General features: G+C 55.7%; 1 protein-coding gene across 6 annotated transcripts in view; it reads right to left on the bottom strand.

Moving 5' to 3' along the window:
• Positions 1–15,018, bottom strand: part of RANBP3 (RAN binding protein 3) — a 51,934-nt gene that overhangs the window by 15,652 nt on the left and 21,264 nt on the right. For 2 of the 6 annotated variants that reach the window (XM_058537909.1, XM_058537910.1), the window contains exons 3-5: positions 4,656–4,692; positions 4,479–4,565; positions 2,428–2,499 (exon numbers count right to left, since the gene is read on the bottom strand). In XM_058537909.1, the coding sequence (XP_058393892.1) occupies positions 2,428–2,499; positions 4,479–4,565; positions 4,656–4,692 (196 nt within the window). Of the gene's footprint in view, positions 1–1,187; positions 2,144–2,427; positions 2,500–4,478; positions 4,566–4,655; positions 4,693–12,906; positions 13,144–15,018 lie in introns of those variants that run through there. The other 4 variants (XM_058537911.1, XM_058537912.1, XM_058537914.1 and 1 more) reach the window with 3 other exon arrangements.

The following is a 15,018-nucleotide window of genomic DNA, read 5'->3' as shown; positions in this document are numbered from 1 at the left end:
AGGACGAAGGGAGCCAGGTTTCTTACCGTCAAAAAAGAGGCAGGAACATGAAGGGGGGGCTCAAATGAACCCTGATGGAGCTGGACTGGACGTCTCTATGTGGACCACGGGCCATCTGCACATGCAGATGGAGATATAGATACAGACAGAGATACACGTGTAGATGTGAAGGCGTGCACGCCGACCACCCAGATCTTGGTTTCTCGAGACCACGCTCCACTAAAAAGAACCAGGATTCCTTTGAGGAATGGCTGACTCCAGGGCTGGGACGGGGAGCCTGGAACCTCTCGTGATGACAGAAAGTAAGGGAAGTGCTCAAAAGAATGATGGGTACATGGCAAAAGGACACAGAAACCTGCCCGACGGGACTCCCACTGGCCAATCTGGGACGATTAAAATAAAATCTGAATGTTAAAATAAATACCACTAAGAAAAGACTATTTCCCATCGACTATAACAGGAATCCATGAACCCACAACGACATAACAAACAAAGCACTAAACAAGTGGGGGGAAGAGAAGGCTCTTCCTTAGGCTACAATGTCAATTAATGAAGGCAGGGGCAATAACAGAGGCTGGAAATTCCCATCTGGCGATCATCCGAGGAATCATTCAAGCAGGAAAACATCGATGGATGCTAACACCAGAGGGCAAAAGTCAGAGAAGGAAGGCGATTCCCTAGGATCTCAAAGTATCTCTCTAGAAAATATTAATCATGAAGGGGAAGAAATAACTGGACAGTGGAGAGAAATGACCCCCGTCAACCCTACGGCTCCACACAAGTGAACATCGTGTGCCACCCGCTCCAGCACATGGGGAAGAACACGGCTTCCCTTCGGTGGGGTTCCGGCCCCAAACTCGTCACCCGGGTGACATCACCAGGAAACACAGGACAAACCCAGGCTGGAGGACTTCTCCAAAATAACTGGCTGGTAATCTTTAAGGTCTTAAACGTAGAGGGAAGACTCGGGGATGGCTCCAGATGGAAAGACAGAACACGACGTGCGATCCAGGACCCGGTCCCTTCCTATGAAGGACACACTAGGACGACTGGGGAAAATCGAATGGGGTCTCTGGGTAAGAAGTGCTTTATAAAATTCTTCCGTAAGTTTTAACTTTTTTTTTTTTTTTTTTCAAAATTAAAGCTGAAAAATAAAAAGCAGGCAGGCAAGGATGTAAGAAGTTCACCTTGCAGAACGGACGTGCAAGGCTGCCACCACGCACGCTGCATCGGGTACCCGGGACCAGGGCTGCGCCAGGGCCTCTGAAGCAGGTTGGGGCCGCCCCGTCGCAGGGTGCCCTGCTCTCAGGGCTGCAGGAGAAAGGTTTGGGGGGGAGAGAGGGGAGCGAGGCTGTCACTCACAGACCACAGAGGTGCTCATGAGATTCGTAGAAGTGCACAGCACAAAGGGATCAAGACATGGCTTCAGCTACTGCTGGCCCAGGCCAGAACAGGCGGCCCGTGGCCCACGCCACCCCCACGGCTCACAACACGACCAGCTAAGGGAGCACCCCAGGTACCACCAGAGACTTTAGGGAACCACGCTCCTCCTCAGGCCTGGGCCAGGGCTCAGCTCCAAACGGTTTGCTTTTAGCGTCAAAATGAACTCAATTGTTTGAAACGAGACCATCAAATCAATCCTCCAAGTTATAAAAACTTGCCCCTTCCGAGGCTATCGCCCGTGTGCCAGAGTATGGCTTATCTCGCCAGGCTTTTGAAGTCAGCCATGAATTTATATAAGACAGGCTGGGTTACAGAATTCGGGTGGTTAAACTTGCTCATTAAATCTTTTATGAGGAATTTCAGCCACGTGGGAGAAACTTTCAGGAAATCTTGGAGTCAGTTCCCCAACAAAAGACCAAAAAAGGCAGGCTCCGTATTCTTTGGAGGGGATCAAGACGTTTTCCTTGAAATTTTAAAGCTGTGATTAAATATATTTATCTGAACACATCTAAGCAATATTAATTAATGTGAGAATTTAATACACAGGAAGGGGGCCTGGAAAATGACATAAACTTCAGTCACCCTTGGGATGGCAGAGGGCGGGGGAAGGGGCAGGCAGATTCTTTGATTTTATATATTTCCCATTTGTCTTTTTTTTTTAATGGTACGAATGTATTACTTGTATAAACTTTTGAAAAATGAGTAATACACTTTGTAGTTTTTTTTTTTTTTTTTTTTAAAGGACTTAAAACTCCTTGTAACCAGGTCCTGATTGCAGAAAAAGAACTAAGGGCTTATGAAGCCAGTCTCACGGACTCCAAATCTCCGAGGTGAAGAGTTGGACAACTATTTAGGAACTGAAAAAGAATCCTGATTCGAAACTGCCCATTCCTGGGAAGAGCCCATTTCACAGTATCAGCTGCTTTTCAGCCCAGGAAGACCCCAGTGACTGGCTGGGAGAGGCAGAGGGACGTGGGGGCTCACCTGGTTCTGAGTCAGAATTGCCTGCAGATGGCTCGCAGAGGGTTGATGGCATAAAAACATTGTTTTTTGATACTGTCGACAAGGAGGTGCAGGCAGGGGAGGGAACAAGAGGAAAGCAGTGTGAGTAGGCAGGGCGGATGCACACGAGATCGCCTCTCCCACCTGAGGGGCCGGTCTCTGAGCCCCATGGGGGGGTGGGGGCGGTCAGCACTGTGAACAAGGCTTTTAGACGCCCCCATAAAAGCAAACCCCCAGGGCTCTCTCTACAGCAAAAACAGGGGTCTCCAGCCGAACGGCCTTTATCTGACGTCTAGCAGTCGACTCTGGTCTACGGTGGCCGCCTGTCTTGTTCTCGTGCCCCTAGCTTTTCCTTGGCACCCTGGGCCCCTGCAGGGGCAGCCAGGAGGGCAGCAGAATGCACTGATGATCTGAGTCTCACTTGGGCCCGGGCCTCAGCCCCTGCTCCTTGTCACCAGTCAGGGTTCATTGGCTGGCTGCACCCCTCTCCCCCACCTGTCTAGGATCTTACTTTACAGTATCAATTGCTGCCCGGTGCACAGGCCAGGCAACGACGCGGGGGACTCGGAGCTGAAGAACTAACTGTGCGGACAGAGCTCAGCTAAGCGGATTCGGGGGGCAGAGCAAAGACGATGCTTTCCAAATGCCCGGCACCGCCCGTCTCTCCATTTCCCCTGAGGCTGGAGAGCTGAGGACCTCCCAGACGCCACTGCACTAAAGGAGAGGGAAAATGTTTGGTGGTCCTTTGCTCCTTCAGCCTATAGCCACAGCACAAATCTCCTCCTCTCTCCTCTGCTGCACGTTCTCCATGCTGAAGGTGTGGTTCAGCAGTGCACAGTGAAAGGGAAGGAACACAGTCAACAGCCAGGCAATGGAAGCTCCCCCTTTCCATAGAAATGCCTACCCAACCAGCGTGCACAGATCCTTAAAACAAGGATGTCACCTTAAAACAAGGATGTCAGCCTGGCCTGCAAACCGCCGTGACAGTTCTTCAGTGCCTGCTGGCAAAGGACAGCCAATCCACTCAGGGGGACTTATGCAGTTGTGAGAAAGGATGTGGCAATGTTCAAAGACAGCGTAAGGGAAACAGGTAGGAGATCAAGTGTTACAGGGATGGTCTGGAAAGGACTCCCACTTTCTACACTCTATGTTCCTGTCATGTTTGCATTAAACAGAAACAACCTCCTAAGAGCGTCTTTTTGCCCTTAAAGTGATATCCTTAAGGTTCACGGTTGTAAAGCGTTTTACGTGAACTTCCCCAGAATGAACTTCGAGTTGGGTAACTGCAGATGCTCTCTCCACACACGAGCGTCTGAGTCGGCATGATAGAGAACACGGGACAGTGCCAGGGGGGACCCGTCAAGATGGGGAGGAGGGGACAAGCCCCGTGGCAGTGTTCACCCTTGGATCTGCAGGGGCGTCCCAGGCTCGCAGAGTCTCCCCCTAAGTAGCCCCAGCATCTCTCTCCACGCCGGGAACCTGCCTCTTTCCTGCGCCAGCCTTTGTACAAGCGCCCAGGCTGGTCTGCTGGCCCCTGAGACTCCGAGCCCAGCCACCTCCACAGCGTCCTAGCCTGGCCTACCCTGCAAGGCTCCACCAAGCCCCCCTCCTCTGGAGCTCACGGCATGTCATCAGCACAGCGTCTCCTGGGGCTCACTATGGGGTGTGTGTGTGTGTGTGTGTGTGTGTGTGTCCACGTCCTACACCTTCAGCCTGTGGACACAGCCAGCAGCATGTTGAGGGTGGACATGTAATTAGCGGTCAGAGCCCCCAACAGGGCTGAGTCCTTTCCTCTATTTCAGAGAGACGATGTCTTCAAGCATCGTCCTTACGAGTCCACTAGGTCACACCCTCTGTGTCACAATTCTGGAGGGGGGCACCTGGTGGCTCACCCGGACATGCTCTAACCTCATTCCTGAGGGAGACCGATTCTAACTGGACCTGGGCAGGAGACGGACACCGGGTGTGAGGCACTGGAGGGGCTTAGACACGCGATGCTGTGGCCGTCGTTCAGTGAGGTGTGCGATGGTTACCTGACTGTGAAGGTGGGAACTGGGTTAAAGAGGACGTTCTTTCTCTCTTGACGGGAGGGCAGTAATTTCCATCTTCGCGGTCAGAATCTACAGAAAACAACAAGAAGGAGGAGGAGAAAATCAGGCTGCTTCCACTCGGACACCCAGAGACGGGGAAACGTTTGCACATCTCCTCACCTTCTCCGCCTTCGGGGCTGGAGCCTCCAGCGGACCTCTGAAACGAGAGCACACGTAAGGTGGTGAGGGGGGCCGGGCCGCCTGGGACCCAGGGGCTCGAGCTCCGGGGTGAACGGATCCCGACACGCACCGCTAAGGGCCTCCTCCCTGGGCTCTGTCCCCCGCGTCACACACAGACTTGCAACCTAACGCTCAAGATCCCCCACGAACCTTCTCGTCTGGCTCACCAGGCCCTGCGCCAAGGAATCCTAACGGCTGAGAGCACATTTCCAGCACGAGGATCGGTTTCGTTGTTTCTCCGTAGGGTACAGCTAACTGGCGTGCCGCCCCCAAATTCAAACAGTGAAACCTTATCTTGCCAAAACTCATTTTGCCAAGAGCTGGAAAGCGACCCTCTCTCCCCTATGAAGGGCAGCAGGACTGTTTAAAACAATCGCACGACACCGGGTCGTGGTGGTTCCCATTCCTGGCCCTGGCCCAGTCCACGGCACGGAACCCTCTTTCAAGGTGGGCTAGTATGTCCAGAGCCCCTGAGAGCCTGGATGCCTTGGACCAAAGTGTGCTGCAAAGCATTCAGAACAGAACTGTCAGACACAACAATCAGCAGACCACAGAACTCACCGGAACAGTCACAAGCTAAGAGACAAGGGGCTGAAGAATTTCAACAACCTTTATTTTCAGGACGTGAACAACTAGCGATGAAGGAGCCTTACCAAGTCCCCTCGTCCCAACCCAGGAGAACACACAATCCCTCACGCACATGCCTCCTCAGGCACACAACCCTCCAGAACCAGGCAGCCAAAAGCCAACGGTGAGGGGCGAACATCACGCCTCCTGGGGCCCTCCGTGAAGAGCACGCAGAGGGGCCCATGTTCATATTCTCAGCAAGGCCCCCCAGGGGTCGGGTTTAGCCAGATGAGGACCACCCGCCTGGACTTGCCGTTAGGGAGGAAATGAGAGGAAGCCCGTGAAAGCACTCAGCAACTGGAGAGTGGTGTGGCAGGGTGGGAACTGCTGTCAATAACACGACTGCCCGTAATGGGCGGCGCGCAACAGGCTCCTGGGATGGGGCGGCTTTTCCGTAAAGGGCCAGAACGCATATTCTTCTGTTTGTTTTCACAACCCTTTACTAATGTAAACACCGTCTTAGCTCAAAGGCGGCAGGAAAACAGGCTGCGGGTGGGAGTTTGCCGACCCCTGTCCTACAGGACAGTGAGAGCCCAGAGAGGGCAGGTTTGCCTGCTCAAGTCACACAGCTCATTCAGACGGTCAGAAGAGGATCCCAACCTGGACTCTCCCCTCCCCCGTGGGGGCCGACAGCTTGGGCCGCATGCTCCTGGAGCGCATGGGAAGTGTTCTTGGGGATTGTGTCTGTAAGGAGAGCGGAGGACCCCCATCCCTACATGTGCTTCTGGGCGATTATGAGGCCCCGAGGAGACCATCTGTCAAAGCGCTTGGAAACACAAAGCTCTCATAACACAGCAGGGGCTCATTGTCCCTGGGGTGACCGTGAACACACCCGAGCCCAATGCCATAAAATACCCTGCCCCGGCAAGTGTGAAACCTGGGGCGAATCACTGCACTCGACCGCCTGGGCTTCCTGGTCCTCGCTTGGAAATGGGGATGGGGGTGCGAGCGTCCCCCCTCCCCGCAGGAAGGTGCAAGAGGTCAATGGGATACGCAGGTGGCCGTGCTCAGCCTTATTACAACGTTCATGGCTCACACCTGCACCGAGCTCGCCCAGCAGGCTCACTTCCGCTGGATGGTACACCCTAGGGCAGGGCTGGGGGTGCGGGGGCAGGGCTTCAGAGCTCAGGGGACAGGCAGAAGGCGAGGGAGCAGGGTCGGGGACCCTCGCACGGGGTTAGGAGGGCCCAGGACCAGCACGGGGCTGCTGAGACACACTCCTGCAGCGCTTTGATTCCAGAGGCTAGGGCCTGGGTGGCATCTGTGTCACCCGCACATCAGGCCTCCTCTCTGGACCACCCTTTTCCTTGGGTGACATCAGCGAGGTGAGGGCTCCAGGTCTGCTCCCCTGCATACTGGGCGAGAGGAACACACAGGCAACTCAGTACCCGGCGGCGGTGGGGGCCCCTCCGGCAGAGGCCCGCGGCCTGGGCCCACTTGAAGAGCCGGGTCATCCCATTGAGGGCCAGCTGCTGCCCTTGACCGGCCCTTACGTCAGTGCGGGGTGGGCGAGAAGCAGGCCTCAGCCCCGGCAGCTCTGAGCTTCCACACGACCTCCCTGTGATCAGCCGGGACTCACTCCCACGACACCCGGCGCCTTCTCCCAGGCCCTCGTCTCCACACCCGAACAACCCGGGGGCCCAAACAAGCGGCCCCTCCAGGCGGCCCCGCTGCCTCCCATCTCGGTAACTCACGCCCTCCCGGGCCCCGCAGGCTCGCCTTGGCCTCTGAAAGCTCCAAGCAGGTCCCTGCCTGAGGCCGGCCCCCTGCACACACTGCCGGCCTCACCCCTGGCTTCGAGAGCCCCGTCCTCCCTCCTGCTCCTTCCCGGAGGGCCCAGCTCACTCCCACCCTCACCCCCGAGTCTGGCCCGTGGCTCTCCCGCCTTCCCCCTTCTCTTTTCAACAGGCATTTCAGCTGTCCCAAACCCGCCCGCGGCAGACGATCTGCCGCCTCCTGAGTGACTTCTGGGACCTGGTGATGGGCACCCTCTGGCTCTGTAGAACCTCTCCCTCACCCACTGAACGTCCTCCTTCCCCTCTGCTCTCTTCCCCGCTTCCCAGGGGAGAACAAGCCCTCGGTGCCGCAGCCTCGCGTCTCCTCTGCGCCTCTTACTCTGACTGTGTGACCTGTGTCAGGGTCCCCACTAGCCTCTATGTTCCAGGTGGGGACTGGCCCCGGGCACGAGGGCCTGGGCACTCTGCGGGCCACGGAGAAGCAGCGCAGGCACGAGTCCCTGCGTTACACACAGAGCAATGGCCCACGTCCCGGCCAGCGGCCCTGAAAGCTTAGTCCCCAGCTTGCCCGTCTCCTCAGCTGCTGGGGCGGTACCCCTCCAACCGCCTCCGTCTCCAGGGCCTCCACACCTAACTCGCTTTGCCCCGCTGGTTACCCAGGTTAATTTCCACGGGTGTGAACTCCCCAAGGTTCCCTCCGCTACTGATTTCTAATTTCATCCCACTGTGGTTGGAGAAGACTCTATGATTTCAATCGTTGAAAATCTATTGAGACCTGTTTTGTGGCCTAACAAATGGTCCACCCTGGAGAATGGTGCGCGTGCCCTGGAGGGGAACGTGTACTCCGCTGTGGGTGGAATGCCCTGTGGATGTGCCAGGCCTGCTTGGTTTAGAGTGCCGTTCAAGTCCTCTGTGTCCTCACGGATCTCGTCTGGATGTTCTACTGATTACTGAAAGGGGGGCCCCGAGGTCTCAAACATCACGACTCAATTGTCTATTTCTCTCCCCAGTTCTGTCAGTTGTTGCTTTGTGTATTTTGGGGCTTTTTAAATGACACTTCCTTATCTCTGCCAACAACACCCCAAACCTCTCAGGGACCTGGGTCTCCTTAAGAATTTGACAGGTGCTATGGAGCCTCTCCCCAGAAACGTACCCAGACCAGGGGCGGAGGCCTCGGGGGACTTCGGGGAGCCCTCGGCGGCCTCCTGCAGCACTGGGGCCCCCGGGTCTGTCCCGCACTGCCCCTCCCTGCCATCATGCTCCAGCCTCGCTGTCTCCTTCTGGTTTTCTGAACACGCCAACGCTGTTCCCGCCCCAGTGTTCCTTCTGCACGTGCTCGTGCACGTGTCCCTCGGCCTGGGAGGCTCTTCCTGCGGGTCCCTTCACCGTGGCCCCCGCGAGGCCTGCCCGACCACCTCCACGGTGAGCCCGAGCTCACACGCTCTCCACCGCCTGCAAACGGAGCAGCTCATCTCCACTCCCCGCTCCAGCCTCCCTCGGGCCTCTGCCCAGTGGTGTGCATCATCCAAAACGATCTGACGTGTCTGTCTGTTGTCTGTCTCCCGTTACGATGAGGCCCTACCCTGTCTGTTCTGCTCATGGCTCAGACAGCCAACACCCAGGACGCTGTGCACACAAGACACTCAGCAAGTTATTTACTGCACGAATGGAGCCCGCGTCTTCCGCTATAGCCCCTTTGGTGACCTGGAGAAGCAAGGGTGCCTGGCCAGACTCCTAGACCCCTGACTCCAGAAGACCCTCAAATCCGCGCCCCAAGTCTCTTCTAAGAACCATCCCACAGGCATACGGCGGGCCTCTTGGTCCTGGAAAGGCTGGGAGGCTAAGGCCTGGGAAGGACAACACAGGAAGATTCCCCTGCTGGGAGAATCTTCCAGAAGCTGCTGGAACCTCCTGTGGGGTCAGAAACAGCTGACTCAGAAGCAGTTAGGAAACTGGCGCCAGCAACTCTCAATAGGAACTAGTGTAAGGAAGCAGGAAGACAGAATGTAAAATGCAGTCATTTCTGCTTGCCTTTGGCTGTGCTGACTCTTCTAGAAATCCCCAACAGCTGCCCATGTGTGGAGCAGCCTGCCCTCCCGGCCCTGCTGGAGACGGTCAGAGCTTGCTGTCTGGCTGCCTCGTGCCATCTTCCCCCAAAGCAGGAAGAGGTCCGGGGTGCAGCACCTCCCCTTCGGGCCGGCCCCAGGCCCGGCCCCACACAAGGCCACTGCCAGCCCTACATACACTTTCCCAGGACACGGCAGCCCGGTGGCGGGACCTCTTGTGTCAAAGCAGTCCGGGGGCCACCCCTCACCCCACCAAGGGAGCGGCTCCTCAGGGGTCAGTTGAGAACACTGCCTGGGACACACACGGAAATCAGGCTGGCAGCTCCGACTCCTTGGACCCCAGAAGTCTGCAGCCCGGAGCTCAGCAGCCAGCGCTGCAGGGCCTCGCGGGGGGGTCCTAGGAGCAGGCTTTCGGATCTCTGCTGTCTGCAGGGCAGCGAGGACAGAGCGGGTGAGGAAGCCCCGTTTCCTCTGCCACCTCTTCCCACACCAGAATCCACCTCTGCGAGGACCAGGGCGGCAGGGTGACACCCAGGGCACGCTGGGGTCAGCACCCATTCGGGACGCCAGGACTAGAACACCCCAAATTAACACGTACATAAGGAAGCAGAAGGGAAAGAAGACTGAACATAGCCCTGCAGCTTATTTCTCTGGCGTCAGGACAGTGTGAACGAATGAAGCAGGTGCCTGGCATGGCCTTGAGGGGGACAAAGGCGCCAGGCCAGTCCAGGGGGAGGGGACGGAGCTGGAGGCTGCGTCTCAGAAGCTGCCACACAGACACAGACAAACGGGTAGTAAGCAGGAATGAACAGCACTGCCTTCCTGACTTCCTGGAAAGGACCAGAAAGCAAGACCATGTCAGGTGAATTTCTTCCAGAAAATGCTGGATACCACTTGGCCTGGCTGGGCCTGAGGGATCCCGGTCTGGACTGACCAGCTAGAAAGCCCGGCTGGCCGTGGCTGCAGGAAAATGGACGCCCGGGATGAAAAATCAATTAAGGGAGGGGCCTGTTGATGTGCCCTTGTCTTCACATGGACCACGGGCCAATTCAATGCTGTTTGTTCTGCGGCTGAGGCAACCAGCTCAGACACGCTTACCCAAAAGGCAGACACGGAACAAAGAAACGGGCTCCAGAGATCTGGATGTTGGGCGGGAATGGAACGAGGGTCACACCCCGTGCAGGAGCTGGAAGACGAGGGAAGCTGTCCAGCCACGGGGCTCATTCCAGAACCTTTCCAAGCTTCCTGGTGGGTCTAATAAACATGCTTTAGCCCAGCGGTGCCTTGGCTGGAGCTTCAGGCCAGCAGACCGCAGCCGGGCCCAGGGTAAGCACTAAGCCGCCTGCTTTCTGCGGATCAGAGAGAACGTAATCTGGCTGTGGTTTGGCCTTCTTCAAGCTGTCTTCCGAGAGCCAGCAAGTCTGAGAGAGACTTTTTCCTGGTACTGAGTCTTCAACGGCCAGAGCTCTGATGAGACGGAAAGACGATAAGGGCCCTTCATGAGCAACATTTCAGAGAGCCACTATTTATCATCAAGAACGCGTAGCTTTCCATTCCCCGAGGGAAGGAGGAATAAAGAGCAGACCACACGTGACGGATGAGACCTGCTGGGCAACGTTTGCGCGGTTTCAGGACCTCCAGCGTGGTACACAGCAAGATCCAAATTTGTTCCGAGGCAAAAGCAACCAGTCCCGGTTAACCAAGGAAAAATCTCAGCCCGAGAAGCTGGGATGACTTCCAACTGCCTTGACTTATGTCCTAACTGACCTGAAAAACAAAGTCCACTTTGCCTTGAACATGCCCCATCAGTAGACAGCCAATTAACGGGAGCCATTAGCAGCCAGCCAGGGTTTCCTCCACTGAGGGCCCAACGGAGTGAGCCCTGGTTGGCTCAGAGCTGTCACCAAATGAGGTGACGCTGGCGCTGCTGGGACTTCGGATGGAACTGAGGACTCCTACGGTTACGAACACTCAAAGAAAGAGTGCCCGTGTGTCTGTCACATGCACGGCCTTCACCACTATGCCCAACAAGGCTGGCTCTCTCTCATGGTGACCTAACATCTCGAGGTCCCCCCGCCACAACGGCTAGCCTTGCGTTTGCCACTCTGGAGACTGCTTGAATTTCTCGGGATTAGAGCCTGCGCCCCAACGTCTACAAGAATTCAGAAGCCGAGTTCCACCGGCCAGGCCTCGGAAATCAAGGCCCAGACTGGCCACAGGCAGGAGGGGAGGCTCCCAGGGCACTTCCTGCCCAGGCCTCTTGGGGGTGGTGACCCACCCGTCTCACCGAGTGGGCACTGGCAGAGGGCCCGGGGCAGCCTGGGTGCCTCTGGAGGAGCAGCTGCCAGGACACGACCTCTGGGATCTACTCGTGTGTTGCCCTCAGTTGGAGACTCCTCCGTAAGCTGCGCTCTCCACTCGAGGCAGCAGCGCAAGAGCCTCGTGTGCAGATCCTCGTGAAGATCGTCTGTTCTCAGGGAACTGAGAACACGATTTCCTGGGCTCACGATGGCCGAAGACACAGTAACTCATAACGCCCGACTCAGAAGGTTCCAGGAGCTTCTCTGCCCTCCACCAAAAAAGTCATCCCCTCCTAATTCTTGCTCTGCCAGCCCTCCTGTGCTCTCGTGTGAGGGCTGCGCTTCCAGAACACTCTGGTGTCAGCGCCTCCTGGCTGGAATCTTTATTGGGCTTCTGAGACGCTTTGCTCCCCCAACCCACTTCTACACCATGAAAGACTGCCCACCCTGCACCCCGCACATGGTGAGGACTTCCTTCTTTTTCCATCACACACAGATTTCTCCAGAATGCTCAAATGTGACTCCAACCTCACCTTCCTGAACGTCACTTCTTCCTGCGCATCCTGGGGTTTGGTGGCTGCAACTGGATTTTTACGGTTTCCTTAAGAACACAGGGGTCTGTGATGCGACACGAGGAATCGCTGAAGGTGTGGAACTGTGACACCAGGAAGGCTGCCCGGCGCTCGCTATGGCAGAGCGGGGCCTTTTGTTTTCTTGTTAAGAGTCACTGTCCCTATCACGAGAACGGGGGACGCTGTCACTGGGTACCTAGAGGACGGAGTTTGCAGCCCTAACGTAGGAGGATGTTTACCTTTCCCAATTTATCAAACTCCAGAAACTCAAGATACTTCTTGTTCTCGACAGTTCACAACCTTCCCCACCTATCATTCAAAGCCTTCTGAATACAAAGATAAAGGGCTCAAGGGTTCCCTGTGGCTTCCAAGGGAGAGTCTTTTCTCCTTCCTGCTTCCACTGAAGACAAGCAGTTCACAGCCTAACCACAGTCCAAACACAATCGCACCTGCAGAGCCATCTGCCTGAGACATGGCCTCTTCCTACAGGTCAGAGGAGCCGGAGCTTCCCGCGTTTCCAAGACGCTGACCTCGAAGGCTCCAATTCAGGGAGAGGAGTGGAAGGAGCGAGAAGGGGTCGAGTCTGATTTGGAAGGTTCTACCACACTACTCAAGTCCTCTTTTGACCCCTCGTGTCTCTTTCAGGAAACAGGATTAGCTTCTTATACGGGTATATATTCCCCCATTTAGAAAAGTCTTGATGTGAAAAGGGACTTAATCTTCCCAGACCTTTCGGCAGCAGGAATCAGAGGAGATGAAGAGGACCTTGCTGTCTTTTCAGTTACCTTCAGCTGCTTATGATCTCGGGCCTGGCTCTGAGGGACTCGAAGGGAAAAGGGCCATCCGGGTTGGGACCCCCAGGCCGTGGATCCTGGTGGAAATGGACGTACCCCTGCCAGTTCTCGCGGAGAAGGAAGAAGCTGGGCTTCAGGAGCGCGGGCTGAAGCGCTAGCGGGGGCAGGAGGTGCTAGGCCGTGCTCCCCAGCTGACTCGGGGTGACCTGTGCCATGGTGGGGGGCCTCAGCCTCCCCCCTCAAGACTCCTCTCCCAAATCTGACAAGTCTTTTTGCTCTGCAGAGGACTGGGAGCAAAAAAGACAATCTTCCTTCCATGTGGATAAAGGCTGCAGCACGGGGCAGGGAGGGGCGGGGATGAAAGGGCGAGACAGCCCAACCTCAGCGGCTCCTGCCCGGAGCACGGCCAAGCGAGCCCGCATGGGCTCCCGTGCTTTGCTCAACAAAACGGCCCCCCGCACGACAGAGGGAAATGCACGTGGACTTGCTGCCGCTGGGCTCTGCAGGGACCCTGGGGCTCACTTTCAAAACCGCGAGATGGGCCCTGTGGCAGGAGCTATCTGCTGATGGGCCCTGGGGGAGGAAAACCACTCCTGGTGACAAACGGGGATGGAGGATGTCATATGCTCCCTAGGGGTTAATATCCACGTCCTCAGAGACAGGAGGAGGGGAGGTGGCCCTCAGCACTGTCCTGTCCACTAGGACAGGCGGGAAGGTGGCCGGAACACCAGGCAGCCACAAAATGGGGCGTCCAGGCCAAAGGCTTCAGCTCGCCCTAGTTCCTCGAGCACCTTTCAACCTGTTCTGCTGAACCCTGAGATGAAGGAAAGGCTTTCTGCCTCGGTGGGGCAGGTGCGGGGTGACCGGTTCTCCTAGGCTCACCCCAAACGCTCTGGGCAAGGGCTGATTTGGAAAACAGCCAGGGTCAGGAAGCCAGTTCCGGAAGTCTTCATCCTCGAAATTACAACTCCCCCGGCATCCTCTGAGGTGGTTCCTGGGATTCTGGAGGGGCTTCCGCGGGCTGAGAGCTCTGAGGCCAAGACTCTTTTCTTGAGAAACAGGTTATAAGGCTGGTGTCCTGGGACAGATGGGCTCCGGTCCCCAAACCCCCCGCTCAGCATCGTCCACAACAGAGAGCTGTTTCACTCTGTGAACTCAATGACTACGGGGCACCCTGCCTCCCTGCAGACGTGGCTGCGTTTCTTCTGAGTGTAAGTAACTCAAACCTCTTTAGATGGGGCCTGGGGGCTGATTTTTAACGTGTGGGCCTGTCAGATGAAAGGACCTGTATATAGAGGATTTAAGAGGACTTCCAAACATTCTTAGGAAAGCAAAAGCACACAATGTTGACTCATCCACACATCTCAAAAGTCACCCAAATCGACTCCTCCTATCCGGGCAGGGCCCTCCTTCCCAAGCTGTCCCTCAAACCTGCCCGGGACCCCAAGGTCGGTCGGCACACCAGGCTGTGGCTTCTTTACGGCTAGAGATTTAACACTCCACGAGAGGAAATTAAACCCAGAACCCTGTGGGAAAGCGCCTGCCCCTAATTAGAACCACTTGGGGTTTTTTGTTTTTTAATCCCTGTTTTCAGAACATAAATGTTCCAATGCCCCTGTGGCATGGGGGACTCGAAATGAAGCCTAAAGCGGAGGACCAAAAAGAAACACAAGTGCCATTCCAGCATTTTCTACTTGGGTCCAAGTGTTTTTGCTGGACGAGAAAAGTAATCTCTAAAGAACTGAGAGAGCCTGGAGTTTTTCAACAGGTTTGTTAAAGTCCAACACCAAAATTTTGGCAGCCTTTGACATCGAGCTAAAATATATGTGGCTGAGAAAATAGCTATGCACACAGGATACGCTTGTTTCGCCCACAGCAAGCTTCTCAATCAGGTCTAAACACACTACGACAGAGCTTTCAGTGACACCGGCCTTTCTGCTCAACAGCGTTTCTGTAACTGCTGTCTGTCTTGTTACAAATGGGCGTTATCCTGCCAGGGCAGCCTCAAAGCCTTCCCCTTCAGATTTAACAAATGTTTGGAAGATAAAGTAACGGAAAGAAACATTTAGTCATCACAAACAATGAAACAACCTACAGAAGGAGATTCAAGCTCTCTTCACATTAAAAAGAAAAAACTGTCTGTCTCAACGCGAGGCAGTTAAGAAAAAAAGGTTTGATTTCTGCCCCTAAAACACAGATGCAGGTCAA

Source organism: Diceros bicornis, unplaced genomic scaffold, assembly GCF_020826845.1.
Source record: "Diceros bicornis minor isolate mBicDic1 unplaced genomic scaffold, mDicBic1.mat.cur scaffold_73_ctg1, whole genome shotgun sequence".
NCBI lineage: Eukaryota > Metazoa > Chordata > Mammalia > Perissodactyla > Rhinocerotidae > Diceros > Diceros bicornis.
The sequence above is the reverse complement of the archived record's forward strand: the minus strand, read 5'-3'. Positions and strand labels throughout refer to the sequence as shown.